Source organism: Cygnus olor, chromosome 17 (genome assembly GCF_009769625.2).
Source record: "Cygnus olor isolate bCygOlo1 chromosome 17, bCygOlo1.pri.v2, whole genome shotgun sequence".
Lineage (NCBI taxonomy): Eukaryota > Metazoa > Chordata > Aves > Anseriformes > Anatidae > Cygnus > Cygnus olor.
Window position 1 is genome coordinate 240639 of NC_049185.1, and position 15964 is coordinate 256602.

A 15964-nucleotide genomic window follows, 5' to 3' on the forward strand; every position below is an offset into this window, starting at 1 on the left:
GCTGGCTGTTTCCAAGAAGGCAGGAGTAATTGTGCCCAGGCAGCAGATGGCGATCCCCTGCCTCGCCCTTCAGAAGCAGAACAGCGAAGGCTGTTCGCGGCCAGAGGCCGGGGCACTGGGCGGCAGCAGCGGCTCGCCCCGAACGCCGCCGCCGCTCCGTGACGCCCGCAACCGGGCTGCCGAGCCCGGAGGCGAGCAGCGGAGGTCTCGCTCGTGCCAGGGGCCTCCCGATGCCCCGGAGCATCGCTGGGCTTGTCCGCTACGCCCCGCTGCGGCCTGGCAACGGGTACCGCTTCTCCCCACAGGCACCGTGCCGCCCGCCGTGGGGCGCACCCCGCGCGGACACCCACGCCGCCTGCGCCCTGGGCACGAAGCCGCACCCGCACCCGGCCCCGCACGGCCGCCCGCAGCCCCGGTGCCGGTGCCTCCGCCCCGCCCCGCCCCGGCCCGGCCCGGCCCGCCCGGGGGCGGCCGCGCTCCCCCCCCCGGCTGCCGCGGTGCTGCGGGACGCGCCGCTCGCCGCGCCGGGACCCGCCGCCGCTGCCCAGGTACGCGCGGGGCCGCGTCCCGGGGAGGGGGAGCCGCCGCGGGGCGGACACCGGCGCCGCTCCCGGAGCCGCTCCCGGAGCAGCCCAGCTCGAGCGGCTCCGAGCTCGGCGCCTCGCCGGGAAGGGGGGGAGGCACCCCGGGACCGCATCCGGCTGCCCCGGGCCGGGCGCTGTCCTTCGGTCGGTCGGGGCCGCCCGCTGCCACCCTCCGCTTGTCCCCCGAGCCCAGCAGAAGGGCGGCTCCGGGCCGGCGGAGCGGGGCTGCGCTTCCCCGGGAGCAACCCGCGGGGCCGAGGGGAGACCGGCCGGTGGCCGCGTCGGCACTGCGGGAGAACCGCCCGCTCTTCTGAAATGCAGCAAGAAATCAAAGCAGCGAAAATACGGGCCACGATCGCTGACGAAGAAACGCTGCGTTTCTCGTGTACCCCCATTTCTGAAGGAGCCAAATGCTCAGCGTGTCCTCCAAGTTTGGGGGACATGTTTTGTCCGTATCCGGGGACCATAATCCCACCTGGGCAAACAGCCACGGTTTCAGTGACCAGCAGCTGGTGGGCTGGCAAAATGCATATGATCCAGATATACATACAGATGTCAGTCTGCCCTTGCGTGAGTGAATGGGGGACTGTGTAAGTGGGTAACTGCATGGTCTACTCTGTCTGAAAGCATCAGATTCCCAGTGTGATGGATGGAGGCTCAAATTTGGTGGTTTTGTGCTTAGCTGTTAGTCTTGGAAAACATTCCCGTGACAAACTCCTTTTGCGCTGCTTGCAGCTTCTGTAGGAAACACGATTTTCTCTTGTGCAATAGTGAAACGGCAATGATGGCAAGCAGGAGAAGGTCTTGGCTGTAACAGAGTGATTGAGAACTAAACCTCTTTTGTGTTGTGAAATACTTTGATTTTTGCATCAAGCAGTCTGCACCTGGGAGACTTTTCAGCATTTCTCTATTTATTGGCATACCTTTGAGATCTGAACCAAATCTCTTGTTTAATTATTAATTTCAGAACATTTCCAATCCACCTTGCAGAGTACGTATTAGAGCGGTGGCAATGAGAGCACTGCTGACTGAGCCTTTAACCTGGAGCCTATAAATTGCTGAAGCAGCAACCAGTAAAACAGTTATGGCTAATTGTAGTCTGACGGAGTGTTCCTGCTGTGCTTCTTTGGGAGTCATCAGGGCATGCTGAATGGCAGCTTTGTAGCTATATTTGCTGCCACTGGGAATCACTTCTAGTGGCAAGTGCACCAGGATGGGGGTTTCTCCCCATCCTCAGTGACTGAGCCAGAAGAGATGGGGCTGTTGTACCACATCTGTAGGGCTGCAGGCATGCACAAGCTATTCTTGGCATTTTGCATCGTAAATTTTGCTTCTGTTTCTCATGGACATCAGAAAGCACCCAACGAAGCCAAATCCACTGTTTTCTTCATGCTGATGTAAAGCAAACCTCTGTCTCCACTGGGTAGCTCGCTGGGCAGGGCAAGCTGCAGCTGGGGAGGGAGAATTTTGGAGGCATGGGTGTGCTGAGGAGAGTGGACACGCTGCAGGTTCCCTGGGAAGCAAAGTGCTGGGAGGAGCAGGAGGGGAAGTGGGGGTGGGTGAGGGTCCGACACTGACAGAGTTGCCAGGAGACCCCTGGAGCTAGGGCCAGGAAGGAGAGGATGGGCTTCCCAAGTCTGCTCCCAGGGACAGGTGTGAAAATGGCAGAAAAACTGGGAGTGGGAGCGTTGGGCAGTGGGAGAGGAACTGTCGGGAGAGCTGCCAGGGGGAGGAAAGGGGGGTAAAGATGTGGGGACTTCGGGGTGCATGGGACCAGGGCAGACAGGAGGAAAGGGGGTCCCTGCTGCAGCTCCTGCACGCCAGCCTCTGTGAACTCCATTCATCACCGCCTGGGCAGGGGACGTGGTCGGCTGCTATGTTGGTGCATGGCAGTGTGATGGCATCAGGATGGCATCAGCCTCCTTGGGATGGGGATGGGAGGCAGCAACACAAGCAAGGGCATTTCCCTCCCCATTTGTGCACCCTGTGCCAGGAGGTTAGTTTATGTAAGCGCTGGGAGCCAGATCTCAGGGGTTTGTAGGACCCCGTGTGCATACTTTGTAGTACAGTTCCTGGAAGAGGTGATACCATAACCTCCAGGTTGGAGACCCATATATTGTCACCCCTAGATTATTTTAAAAGTACACATTTGACTTGCTCTAAAAATGCACGTTGCCTTGATAACACAGAGCACACAGCATGATTGGGTCGGTGCTGGGAAGTGCTTCAGCACCCCTGATGCTCTGGCCACACATGGGCTGTGTTTGGAGTTGTGTGTCCAGAGGAGAGTCCTGCTTTCCTTGGCAGAAGAGCCTATGTTATTCTGGAGATGAAGCCAAGAGCCAGCCCTGGGGCAGCTCAGCTCCACGGAGCCAGACCTTGCATGGAACTGGAGCTTCTGACACCAAGCTCCTTGTGTTTCCGTGGGGGCTTCGGCTGCTTGGCTGTGCCCTGGATGGAGATGCCATGACTGGCAGAGAACAAGGTGCATTCAGCTGGGGATGCTGGCTGCACTTGATGCCGGCATCAGCCATGGTTTTGGCAGGTGTGCTGGCTGGTGGGCTACAAGGGCTGCTGTGGGTCTGGGTCGTCATTGAAGGTGAAAGAGCAGGGAAACAGGTGTGCTGGAGAGAGTGTCAGACTGGGGAGAAGCTCGCAATGGAATTTCAATAGGGATCCACCTTACATTTTTAAACCAATGACCTCTGCCCCACAAAGCAGCAGATGCTGATGAAATTTGCTGAGGATGGTGAGAGGCATCACTGGTGGCAGGGACCTCCCCATCGAGCAGAGAAACGGAGAAGAGGTGCACAAGGCTGTGCACTGGAGGGGGGTGGCAAAAGTTTCTGCTGTGAAACAGGAGCTAACCTTTAGGAAATGATGGAGGTGAACAGACTGGGACAGCCATCTCGAACAGAGGGATGTGCAGTGACCATCCTAAAACCTTTCAGCTCAGAGGAGCATTTGCATTGCTGTGCCAGGCATGGCAGGGTCTGGTAGAATGTGGGGGCCCACTCTATAGCTCTGATAATTTCTGTGAAAATCAAATTAGAGCAAATCCCCTTAAAAATAAGGGAAGTGGACAGCCCTTGTCTGAGGAGGACACCAAGAGAACTCACTTATACAAAATGTAGCCTGGATGTGGATCTGGTGGATGTGCTGGGATAAACACCAAGGAGAGAAAAGGTCGGCTGAGGATGGAGGACCATGTGGGTACAAATGAAAGGGAAGGTGGGTATATTTAGGATAGAAATTGGAGGAGGTTTGTAATCGTCAGAGGAATGCTGTTTGGGGATGGGTCTTCTGGTGCTGTGCACTGGACGTGTGGAGCTGGCCATGTGGTGGGGGGCATGTGGTGGGGGCATGCCCGGTGGGATGGGGAGCCGGGGTGCACTGCTGTGTGCTGCAGGTAGGGAAGGAGGGCTTGGAGCCCCGGTGTTGTTCAGGACTCAGCGGGAAGGAGGACACCAGCAGGTCTGGGGGTGGTGGCTGGCTGGTGAGGGGCCTGGGGGCTGTCAGGGACTTGACAGCAGGGACAGAGCCTCAGGATTCGCGGCGAAGCCCAGTGCCTGAGTCTGCTCTCAGCCTGTGGTGTGGGACAGCCATGCTCCCACCTTGTTGGCGGTCCCTCTGCCGCCAGTTTGTGGCTGAGCCACTGGCTAGGCACCCAGGGAGCAGAGCATGAGTGGTGGGACGGGACGGGACGCGGTGCAGCAGTTGCCGGGCCCTGTGCCATGGTGGGGTATGTTCTTTGCACTGTTTGCAAGGCCTACCCAAAACAGGTCTCCTGCTGGAACTGCTCAGTGGTTCCTGCTGTGCCCTGTGTGAAAGACAATATTGTGCATGTACAGGGAGTTGGGAAGGAGGTAACTCTACAATAGATATGGTACACTTTGGGATCAAGGGTTATTTTTTTCCACAGCGAGGACCAGGGTCAGAGCCAGCTCTTTCCTGCAAGAGTGGATAATGCCACAAGATGCTCTGAGCCTCCGCCCCCTGCTCCTCCTGCTCTCCTGATGGGGGCACAGCTTACAAACACAAATCTCTCTTACTAGCAAAGGCACACGGTTCTCTGCTCGTCAGAGCAAATAGGAGTTTTGGGACCAGGGATGGACTTGCACTGGATTCCCAGCTGCAGAGAGGGTTGGGAAACCACACCAAAGGCAGGGGACGGGAACTATTGCCCAGATGGCAGGACAGAGGCTTTGCTGTTGAGCAGACAGATGCAGCAGGACAGTCATGAAAACAGCAAGGGCTGTTTGCAGTGAAGCAAGTCTTCCAGGAAATGACAGAATCCAAGAATGGTTTGGGTTGGAAGGGACCTTAAAGATCATCTAATTCCAACCCCACTGCCATGGACAGGGACACCTTCCACTAGATCAGGTTGCTCAAAGCCCCATCTAACCTGGCCTTACACACTTGCAGGGATGGGGCATCCACAGCTTCTCTGGGCAACCTGTGCCAGTGCCTCACCACCCTCAGAGTAATAACCTTTTTTCCTACTATCTAATCTAAATCTCCCCTTGTTTAGTTTGAAACCATTACCCCTTGTTCTATCACTACACTCCCTGACTAAGAGTCCCTCTCCAGCTTTCCTGTAGCCCCCTTTAGGCACTGGAAGGCCTCTGTAAGGTCTCCCTGGAGCCTTCTCTTCTCCAGGCTGAACAACCCCTACTCTCTCAGCCTGTCTTCGTAGGAGAGGTGCTCCAGCCCTTTCATCATCTTTGTGGTCTTCCTCTGGACTCGCTCTAATACTTCCATGTCCTTCTTGGACAGTCCCAGAGCTGAGCGCAGGGCTCCAGGTGGGGTCTCAGGAGAGCAGAGCAGAGGGGGACAATCACCTCCCTCGACCTGCTGGCCATGCTGCTTTTGGTGCAGCCCAGGATACGGTTGGCTTTCTGGGCCACAAGCACATATTGCTGACTCATGTCAAGCTTCTTGTTAACCAACACCCCCAGGTCCTTCTCCTCAAGGTTGCTCTCAATCCATTCTCCCCTCAGCCTGTACCCTGGGATTGCCCTGGCCCAGGTACAGGACCTTGCACTTGGCCTTGTTGAACCTCATCAGGTTTTCACAGGCCCACCTCTCAAGCCTGTCTGGGTCCCTCTGGATGGCATCCCTTCCCTCCAGCATGTCAACCGCACCACACAGCTTGGTGTCATTGGCAGACTTGCTGAGGGTGCACTTGATCTCACTGTCCATGTCACCAACAAAGATGTTAAACAGCGCCTGTCCCAATCCTGACCCCTGAGGAACACCACTCGTTACTGATCTCCACCTGGACATTGAGCCATTGACCGCAACTGTTTGAATGAGATCATCTTACCAGTTCCTTACCCACTGAGTGGTCCATCCATCAAATCCATGTCTCTGCAATTTAGAGAAAAGGATGTTGTGCAGGACAGTGTCAAATGCTTTGCACAAGTCCAGGTAGATGATATTAAATACTCTTCCCTTCACCCATGCTATAACCCCATCATAGAAGGCACAAATTTGTCAGGCATGATCTGCCCTTCCTTAGTGAAGCCATGTTGGCTGTCACCAGTCACCTCTTTGTTTTCCATGTGCCTTGGCACAGTTTCCAGGAGGATCTGCTCTTGAGCAAATGCAGAGCTACCATTCATGCTGTTCCCTCATGTCCCTGATCTACATGGAATTGCATGCTGGTAGTTGATGAGCACAGGGCAGCATGTCATCAGGCTTATAAATAGGAAAGTTTTGTTTTCTTATTTTTGAACATAGATTCAGTCAGAGTAGAGTTTAGATGGAAAATCACCTGAGTGTCACAGTGTACTGTCTGGTTACAGAGGGCCCATATTGCTGGATGACCCAGTGGACAGAACTGAAAGCACCATAACTATACAAGACACAGCCAGGAGGTGATGTAGTCTGTGCTCTTTGCTGCAAGAACCCTTTGGGGGGCCTCCACAGGGAAGGTGGAGGAAGAACTGCAAAGCTGTGTGGGGGCTCATTTGGTGGATAGAGGAGCCAGAAGTTTGTGCTCAACCTTCTGCATTTTTTCCTCTGTCTCACAAAGTCCATGCTGAGGTGTTCTGAGATCTAGGCTTTGCTAGAGAGCTTGGGTGAAGGGTGTAGAAAAACAGTTTCACATGTCCAGCATTATTGCGACTGTTCAGGGTGGTGGAGCAGATTGGAGGGGTTTCCTTGTTCAAGTCCCCAGCTGCAGATGGTTTCTGGAAGGCTAAAATCTCTTATCTGGCCTTCCAGATAAGGGATTACCTGGGTAAGGTAGAAAAAGGGCACTGTTGGTAGACATCAAGCACCTTCCAAAGCTCTGTTGGGAAAATGTCCCTGGGTACAGACACCTCCATTGACTTTATTCTCCCTTCTCTCAGACCTAGGTGCATTGTGGCAGTTGGTGATATCCAAGCGTACAGAGCACAGGGTGCTGTTGAGACCCCGTTTAGGCATCCTTATACTGAGCAGGAAAGAAATGCCTCTGATATCCTCTAACTTGGACTCTTCAGAGATGCTCACAAAGGATGTCCTGAGAAGAAAGCGCTCAGTTCTTCAAATGCTGTGAGTGCGAAAACTATCTGCAGTAACTTGTAATACTTCTGAAGGCCAAAGTTCTTGAGACAGAAACAGGCATATGTTTGCAAACAATGGAACTGAGATACAATGAAAAGAAATTTTTATTGTATGTAGGGGCAGTTAAAAAATAGCAGCTCCTGTTGAGCTTGAAGCTCTAGGACATTTCCTTAGAATATCTATGCTACAAATGACTGAAAACTAGAAAAACAAAACTGCCTTGGGGAAGAGTGTTGGAGAGATCAAGGGCACAGCTGGATTTCTGGTTCTGCAAAATGGGGAATCACTGACCTGAAATGGCCTGGAGGAGCAAGGCAGGGGGCTATGCTCAGTGCTGCGGAAGAAGGAGACTCCCTCTGGAGGCCTGTGCCAATCTGCCTAGGGAAAAGAATTCCTTCCTGAGCCCACAGCTGGAATCTGCTGTGCCCTGAGCTTGTGAGCAAGACCTGACTTCTGGCCCCATGGCAGGGGTCTGGCATGCCCACTGAGGGACACCAGCATGTCAAACTCCTTTCCTCCATCAATCTGGAAGCATCTCAGGGGCTCCTGAGAAAACTCCAGAAGTGATAGACCTGGGAGGAAAAAAAAAAAAAAAAAGTCTTTCCTAGTCCTTGCATCTGCCCAGTGGGTGCTCCAAAATGTTGTCAGAGTAGTGTGACCATTTTGAACATATTGACTTCCTCTTTCTTATAGGTGCTGCACCTGACAGTGGAAGAGGTGTGGATGGGGAGCTTGGGGTGGTCTCCACCTGCCAAGAGTGGATTTCTGTGTTCTTCGTAGTCCATTAAGCCTCAGCCTTTTCTACTAATATGCATCTGAAAAGGCCTGGTACCCATGGGGTCCTCCAGGTATTTGTGGGTCTTCTCATCACACCAAGGCATTGGGTCCATTATCCAAAGCTTAAAGCAGGGTTATCTTATGTTGTTCAGAGCTGGGATTGTATCCGATGATATGACATCCAGAGACCTCTTCTAAATGAAATTCTTCCATGATCGTGTGGCTGCACAATGGCACTTGACTATGGTCCTCCCAGGTTCAGTCTGTTGCTTGTGGGGCTGAAATGCAGCCCATGATGCATGCTGTTCATGGTTACAGGACCACTGTTAAGGTACATGATGCATCAGTCAGCTTCCCAACATCTCCCAAGGGTATTAGTGCCCTTGGGGTGAATGCTGGACATACAGTGTGAATGACAAGGAAGAGAAACCGTTTGCATGGCAGAGCAGTGACATGGAGCTGCCTGTTCAGAAGGTGCAGAGCAAGAGGTGCCATCCTGCTGGGAGGTGAAAACCAGCCTGGTCAGGGCTACAGCTGCACTGGTGCTGCCATGTCTCCCTCCTCGTGTTAGAAGTTTCAGAGCAGTGTCACGTCTCTTTGGCAGGCCCTTTATCCCACTCTTCTTAGGAAACAGGCATCCCCTGGGCCTGTGCTGCTGTTGTGGTTTTCGTCAGTCCCCCTGACTGACAAGTTCTTCTTCAACCTTGGGGAAGTTCTTTTCCTTCTCCTGCAGCAGTGGTTTCCATGGGAGGTGTCTCATGCTTTGCTGTCCTAGTGTGTCTCAGATGAGATCTTCCTCATCCTTGCTCTTGTGGACTTTGGCTTTCCACAAACGCATAGCCCTTTTTCTCCACACTGGTGGTTTCTGTGAAGAGACAGAAGTCATCTCCTTGGGAACAAATCAGGTCCACAATGTTCCACTTGGTCACTGTGAGTTCTAGCGGCTCCTCAAAACCTCTTCACAGATCTTCCAGGCACTTTCCCAGGTTTCCGTTGAGGGGTCTTCCCAGTTTTCCTGCAGAGCCTCCTGCAGAGCACTGCAAAGAACGCAGTTCATCTGCGGTTAAGATCTGTGTGAAGAGGACAAACCTGCTGACCCTTGCCAGCACGCAGCCTTGGAGCCTGGTCGGCCACCCACACGGCACAGATCATGCAGATGTCCCCAGCTGTGAGAGGGAGCAAATTCTGGCCAATGGCGCCTGATGAACCGGTCCCCATCAGAAATCAAGAGAAGGAGGAAGGCTGGGTGTGCACATGATCATGAACTTCCTGGAAGAATGGAGTTTGGGTGCTGATGCTAGGAGGATGCTTCTATCACTGTCTGGTTACCTTGGACTGATGGTTGTATTCTTGAGCCCTTAAGCCCTGGGAAACTGAACTGCACCCCCAACAGCCCTTAGGCTGGCTTGAGTCTGGACCAAGAGGGGGATGGGGCAGTGGAGGAAGAGAAGCTGTGTGAGGACATGGGGCTCTGCCCCTGCAAATCCTCAAGGATCTGGGATTGTAAGACCCGGAGGTCATCAGAGAATCCTAGAAGAATGGTTTGGGTTGGAAGGAGCCTAAAAGATCACCTAGTTCCAACCCTTCTGCCATGTGCAGGGACACCTCCTACTAGACCAGGTTGCTCAAAGCCCCGTCCAACCTGGCCTTACACACTTAGAAGAATGGGGCATCCACTGCTTCTTTGGGCAACCTGTTCCATTGCCTCACCACCCTCATAATAAAGAACTTCTTCCTTATATCTAACCAGGATGTTTCTTGTCCTGGTGGCAACAGCCATCATCCTCAGGTCTTGGCAGCTACCCCAGCGTCTTTGTCTCATCAGTGCTTGGGCTCCCGTGGGCCCACAGTCCAGTCCCAGTGCAAGCTCCCTCCTCTGAGAGAAAGCACCAGGTTAGCACCACAGTTCTGTGTATTCCCTGGCCACATGCCCATGAGCCCCTTGCTTGAGAAGATACCATCAGGCTGAGGACATTAGGAGCCCCCAAGTCACTGAGGAGAGGAGGTGGGAGAAGATATGGGGAGGAGAGGCAACACATGAGCCCTGGGCTAAAAGAAAGGATTTAGTGAGGTGGGGAGGGGAAGGAGCTGCTGTTGAGAAGTGGCAGAACATCTGGAGAGGGTCTGGTCATGGTAACGGGGGAGGCAGGAATAGGCCAAGAGCGAGGACTTATACTAGGGAGGTGGGAAAGAGCTGACACCCCCAGTGGGCCATGGAGTTAGCTTGGATTACCAGCCAGTACCTCAGGGCAATTCTTGTGCTACTGGGCATGGAGCAGCCAGTGCTCAGGCATCTGCCAGATTTCTAGGCAGGCAAACCGAATTACAGCAGCAAAACAGAGGCTGACTGTGAAATGTTGCAATCGGATTTGATGAAACTTAGTGGCTAGCTGATAAAATGACAATTGATTTCAATAAACACAAACTAATACTCAGGGGAAAAATACTAGTTATACCTACAATGTATGATATATAGTTACCACACTAGCACTTGGAAAAGATTTTGGAGTCACAGCAGAACATTCAATTAGAATAGGAGCCTAGGGCTCAGCAGCAAGCAGAGAGGTAAACACAATGCTAACAAAAGCATCGTCAGTACTATGCCTTCTCTCAAAAAATGGTGCCAGCTCTGGATCCTGATCTGCACTGAGTTGCTTGAACCTGGCAGGACACATAGGTTGAACTATGACTGCCTTGCCTTGGTCTTGTCTGTTCACGGAGTGTGAGTGGTGTTGGCCACTGTCAAAGAGCCGGATATCTGGGCTGACTAGCCATTCTTCTGGTTTATAACCCTTTTCTGCAATGAAAACAACTCAGTGTTGTAGTACTGAGCAGTTTTACTGCTGTGTAATGGATGTTAGTGGCACCGGACACCAAACTGAACATGAGTCAGCCATGTGCCCTTGCTGCTAAGAAGGCTAGCGGTATTCTTGGTTGCATTAGGCAAAGTATTGCCAGCAGGTCGAGGGAGGGGATCCTGCCTCTCGGTGTTGGGAGGCTGCACCTGGATTACCGTTTCTTGTCCAGCTGAAATCTTACCAAGAACCATTGTCCTTTAGTCTGGGTAACTCCAGCACTCTGGAAATGAGCTCTTTTTAAAGTATTTATGTTTAAGCTGTTTGGATCAATGTGGGTTGCCCCCATTCACCATGGCTTACCTTCAGCTTGTTTACCTTGTGGGTGAAGTGACTTCTCCACTGATGTCTTTTATAGCCTGTGGGAGGTGAGGAGGTGTGGTTTGGTCTCCTTCTGTTTTTCTATCTATCTCCTGTAAGTTTTAACCTATTAGTCTTTAAGTTCCTGCAAGTTTTATGGAGATATGTGGCTGGGTGGAGGAGAGAGACCCAGAAGTGTGCACCGTGCTCTGCTATGACCTGCTCCAGGAGGCAGTGGGTGGCAGCAAGGGTTCAGCCCGAGCACAGCGTGTGCTTCCAGAGGGCCTGCGGGGACCATCCTGTGGGGGAATTAGATGATGCAAAGTGGGCCTGACGGGATTGCTTCAGATTGCCATCTTTAAGGTCCAAACAAAAGCAGAGCCATCCCAGACAAATAGTCCTGGGAGTATTGTGGAGTGTCCTGGTCCTCCCAGTGCAGGAGCGTCTTTCAGCTGTTTTGCTGCAGGAAAACCACAGCAAATGGTCTGCTTAGGATTGTTGGGGCTTTAGTTTGCTTGGGAGTCTGCTTTGCAAATCGCTATTGCATGCCTCAGAGTAGGCTGGTTGTCTTCCAGAGAGGAAGCTCCAGTTGTTCCGGAAGAAGCCCAGCCACCCTGCAGGTGAAGGTATCTTCATTTCAGTTTTCTTTTTGCTTTCCTTCTCACCCTCCATGTGATTCACATTGTCTCATTGGAGCATTCTGCTCGCAGCAACATCTCATTGCAGTTTGAATTTGCTCAAGTGTGATTTTACTTTGCCTTCTGGCATGATGCTGAGGAATTCCTGAGCACCAAGCTCATTGCCCATTAGCTGCTCCTCTTTGGCTTCCTACCAACCTTTACATGGTATTTGTTTTTACCGTTTTACAGTAAATTATTGTCCTGTATCACTGATACATCAACAGCTGAGACTCTCTTTCTCGCATACAAAACCATTTTCTGTTTCTTCCTGTGAGTTTTGGCAAAGGTCCATGCAATTTCTGCATGTGATTTTGCTGCTGTATTCTTCCCAAATCTTCCTCTGCATTTATGCACCTTCTTGATTTTTTTTGCATTTGCTCTTGCATAAGTATTGGCATGCTGCTTTCCTTGAGTGTTCTCGCACTTGCCACTCAATGAATTGATTCTTCCCTGCTTCATTCCCCTTGCAAATGAGCTTGTTTGGTAGCTCTGTGCTTATCCAATAGCTCTTTGAATGTGGCTCTCACAAACAGGTACTCGAAGGCAAACTTGTGCATTTTTAGTCCTGTTAACAGTCTATCTCATATTGGTGTACCTCTTGGATTTGGTAATGAGGCACTTATGCTTTATGTCATTTGGTAAGGCACCAGTTTTGTGTTCCTCTATAGTCTTGGTTACTAATTTAACATGTTTCAGGCTTTGAAGGTGCTCCTGGAATGCACCTAGGACTTTGTTGAGGGCATGCCGTACATGGATGAGACATACAGCAGAAGGGAAATTTGTAGGCGTGTGGGACTGTGTGTGTCTGTTTTGGAGGGATATAGCTGGAAAGGGGGAGAGATGTCTGGATATTTTGAGCTGTTGTTTAAGGAAAGAGTGTGTCTGTGATGCTTTGATGTAGTCTGTGTTGAGGAAGGTGCTGTCAGTGCTCTGCAGAGGTGCCTGTGGTGATGGTGGCTGTGTCTCCCGTCGCTGGAGCCCATGGTGGAGGAGCAGGATGCTTCGCCTGGAGATGTCCCACTGCCATGTGTCCTACAGTCAGCCACTGCTGGAGGGACACCAGACTGGGTGCTGCTGGTGCTGGGGAGCTGTTCCCGGCTCAGCCAGATGGGACATGGCATGGGACAGAGGCACCAGGGGCTTCAACAATGGCAGGAGACTGGGTGCGCACTAACCTCCCTGGCAGGGCGCAACCTGTGCCTCGTAGTTTCTTATCTTATCCCCAGGAGATAAATGTGCACAGAGTGTTTCGCTCAGCAAGAGGGAATGGTGCTGGTGGCTGACCGGCCACCCAGCAGAAGATCAGCCAGGCTGGAGCGCTGGGCATTTGCTGTACCACGGCCCTTGCTTGCCATGGGCAGGGCTGGCTCTAGCAAGTGGTTAATTTTTTTCTTTTTTTCTGTACCTTTGCCAAGCTTTCATTTCCTGGGGAGAAATTGCAATGCTTGGTATCTGTCTCCTGGCACTTATTTTTCTGTATTTTCTTCTGATTGGAAAGGTCTTCAGGCACTTCTAGCACTGAAGCTGAAAAAAAAGTATTCTTTGCCTATGTTAATCTGTTCTTTGGAAACTGTTTTACCTTCCTGCTGGGTTTGGAAGGCATTGTGAAAAATAGATGGTGAAACCATAGTAAATCAATTCAGGTACAGGTGCAAATGGGTGAATTTTTTACAATATATATATATATATATTTATAATATATATAATGATATTAAATGCTTTATTTTATTGCCAGTTATGTTATGTGGATCTTCACTATTTCCAGTCAAGGAGTATAACCTAAAACCTTTATCCCAATTCTTAGTCTGTACCAAAACTGAGAGCAATATCAGTCAAAGCTAATGAGCTAAATGTAATTTGAAGTTCTGTTTGGCCATCCCACTTAAACATAAAATATTCTGGCCTAATGGTATTAAAACCTAGTTTTGGTGCAAAATGGCATGATAATGAAAACCCTGTCTCAGATAAATAACTGTTCCAAAGGGAATGGCATTTCTGCAGGAATAAGTGTTAATGCAAAGGGATTGCAGAATGAGTAAAGTCAATTTTTCTTCCATTCTTTTCTTTTCTTTTCTTTTCTTTTCTTTTCTTTTCTTTTCTTTCTTTTCTTTTCTTTTCTTTTCTTTTCTTTTCTTTTCTTTTCTTTTCTTTTCTTTTCTTTTCTTTTTTCTTTTCTTTTTCTTCTTTTCTTTTTTCTCCTTTTCTTTTTTCTTCTTTTCTTTTCCTTTCCTTTCTTTTCTTTTCCTTTCCTTTCCTTTTCCTTTCCTTTCCTTTCCTTTCCTTTCCTTTCCTTTCCTTTCCTTTCCTTTCCTTTCCTTTCCTTTCCTTTCCTTTCCTTTCCTTTCCTTTCCTTTCCTTTCCTTTCCTTTCCTTTTCCTTCCTTTCCTTTCCTTTCCTTTCCTTTCCTTTCCTTTCCTTTCCTTTTTCTTTTCCTGTCATCTAATAATAAAAGTAGAAATCTGCCTGAACTGTATTTATGGTTTAATCATTGTATTTGGGCTGAGACCTAAGTGCTTAAGGATTTAATTACCAAAGACAGGGCTTTGGAAAGTATAATGAAGTCTGAAGATAAATCATATGGGGTTTGTAATTTTAAATTTCAAAAGGGTGATGGAATTTTCTGGTGGATCCCAGAAGGGTGACCTTGGTGCCACAGTCTCACGTTGTCCGTTGTGTCACCGGCTGCCTGGGTCTCGCAGCAACTTCCTGCACATGATGTGCCTGGGGAGCCCATACGTGCTGCTGGCCACTTTCTTTCCCCCTCCACAGCACCCACCCTCACCACAGGCGTTGCTTCTCATGCATCTCTTCTACCCCATGCAGGTGGTGAAGGAAGCCTGAAGCCCAGGACGGTGTGAGCAGGAGGGCTGCCATGCGAGGATGTGCCCACGCCCTTGCTGACCTTCCCGCCGTCCCCGTCCCTGGCTTGTGTCCTGTCCAGCGTGAGGGCTGCAGTGAGGCGCTGCTTTGCTCGCCATGGGAGGATGCTTCTCCAAGCCCAAGCCAGGTGACAACCGTGCCTGCCCCACGGTGGCAGGGATGTAGGTCATCAGCAGCTCCACGGGCTCTGCTGGGGAATGTTAATTCTCTGCTCCTGCGGGGAGGATTACTGCTTGCTAATCCCCCAAATTCCTGTGCTCTGGCTGCGGGGAGGAGTCCTGCGGGGCTGTGGGGGTGTGCAGGGCAGGCAGGAGGAGGCTCGGCTGTGGGGGAATGCAGGGCATGCGCCAAGCCTGGAGCCACCATGGATGCAGACGCGCATCCAGAAGCTGCAGGAACATTTCCCTCCTAGAGTGACCTCCCTGCCCTGTCAGCTGCAGTTCTCATCACTAGTTGGTTTCTGGCTGCCTTGTGACCCCATGAAAATACTCTGGACCTCAGCTGCATCCCACCCGGTCCCAAGCTGCTGCCTGCCTCTGGCTCCTGACTCATCTCCTCTGACCATTGCCACCCTTCCTGTTTCTCGCCATCCATTTAGGCACCCATTCCTGCCATCCCCCAGCAGACATACCTGGGGAAATACCTGGCCCTCTCATGGCCCGGCATGTTTGTGTGGCAGCTGTCCTGGCATAGGTGTGTGTGGCTCAGGCACCTTCCTTGATACTGTCCTAGACGTCTCCCAAGATGGAAGGCAGCAGGACCATCTTCTTGATTTCTTTGTGTTTTCTCAATCCCACCAGACCACGCCAGTACCTAGGTCATGCTCTGCTCTCTGGGTTTTGTTTTCTTTGTGAAGCTTGCTCATGCATTCTGTCTCTGGTGGGTGAATGGGCACCCATTGGCGGCTGGATATTGAGGATGTTTCCTCTCTTTCTGCAAACTCATGCAGTGCGTCTCAGACATTCCCTCAGCGCTGTGCCAAGTGAACTCCTGCTCTTCTCTGTTTGGCAAAGGTGGGAACGCAGGATGGAAAATGCTGGTGGTGTAGGCTATGTAAGCAAACCGGCTGGTCAAGGGAGGTCTGGTGTAAACATGCCAACGTGAAGACTTGTCTTGAGCCCTGTCTGGAGTGTGTGCATGAATAGCATTGCGTGGCCTCCTGGGGCTCTGCATCACTCACCACGCACAGTGGCGCTGGTCCCTGAGGGCTCACAGGTGTCAGGCTGTCACGGTTGGTGTTACCAAGGAGAGTTCGTGTCCTGCATTTCATCTTGGCCACCTGAGAAGGACCTGAAGGACTTCCCTATCCTTGCCACCTGCTCATGCCCAAGTGAAA

The 15964-nt window shown here is 51.4% G+C and overlaps 1 protein-coding gene across 8 annotated transcripts in view; it reads left to right on the forward strand.

The window, feature by feature from the left end:
- The first annotated feature begins 489 nt into the window (after positions 1-489).
- Positions 490-15964, forward strand: part of AIFM3 (apoptosis inducing factor mitochondria associated 3) — a 63093-nt gene continuing 47618 nt past the window's right edge. For all 8 annotated transcript variants that reach the window (XR_005825013.1, XR_005825015.1, XR_005825014.1 and 5 more), the window contains exons 1-2: positions 490-548; positions 14572-14755. Coding sequence is in view for 5 of the 8 variants with exons in the window: in XM_040576620.1 (XP_040432554.1) it covers positions 14725-14755 (31 nt within the window). In the remaining 3 variants the exon portion in view is untranslated. The remainder of the gene's footprint in view (positions 549-14571; positions 14756-15964) is intronic.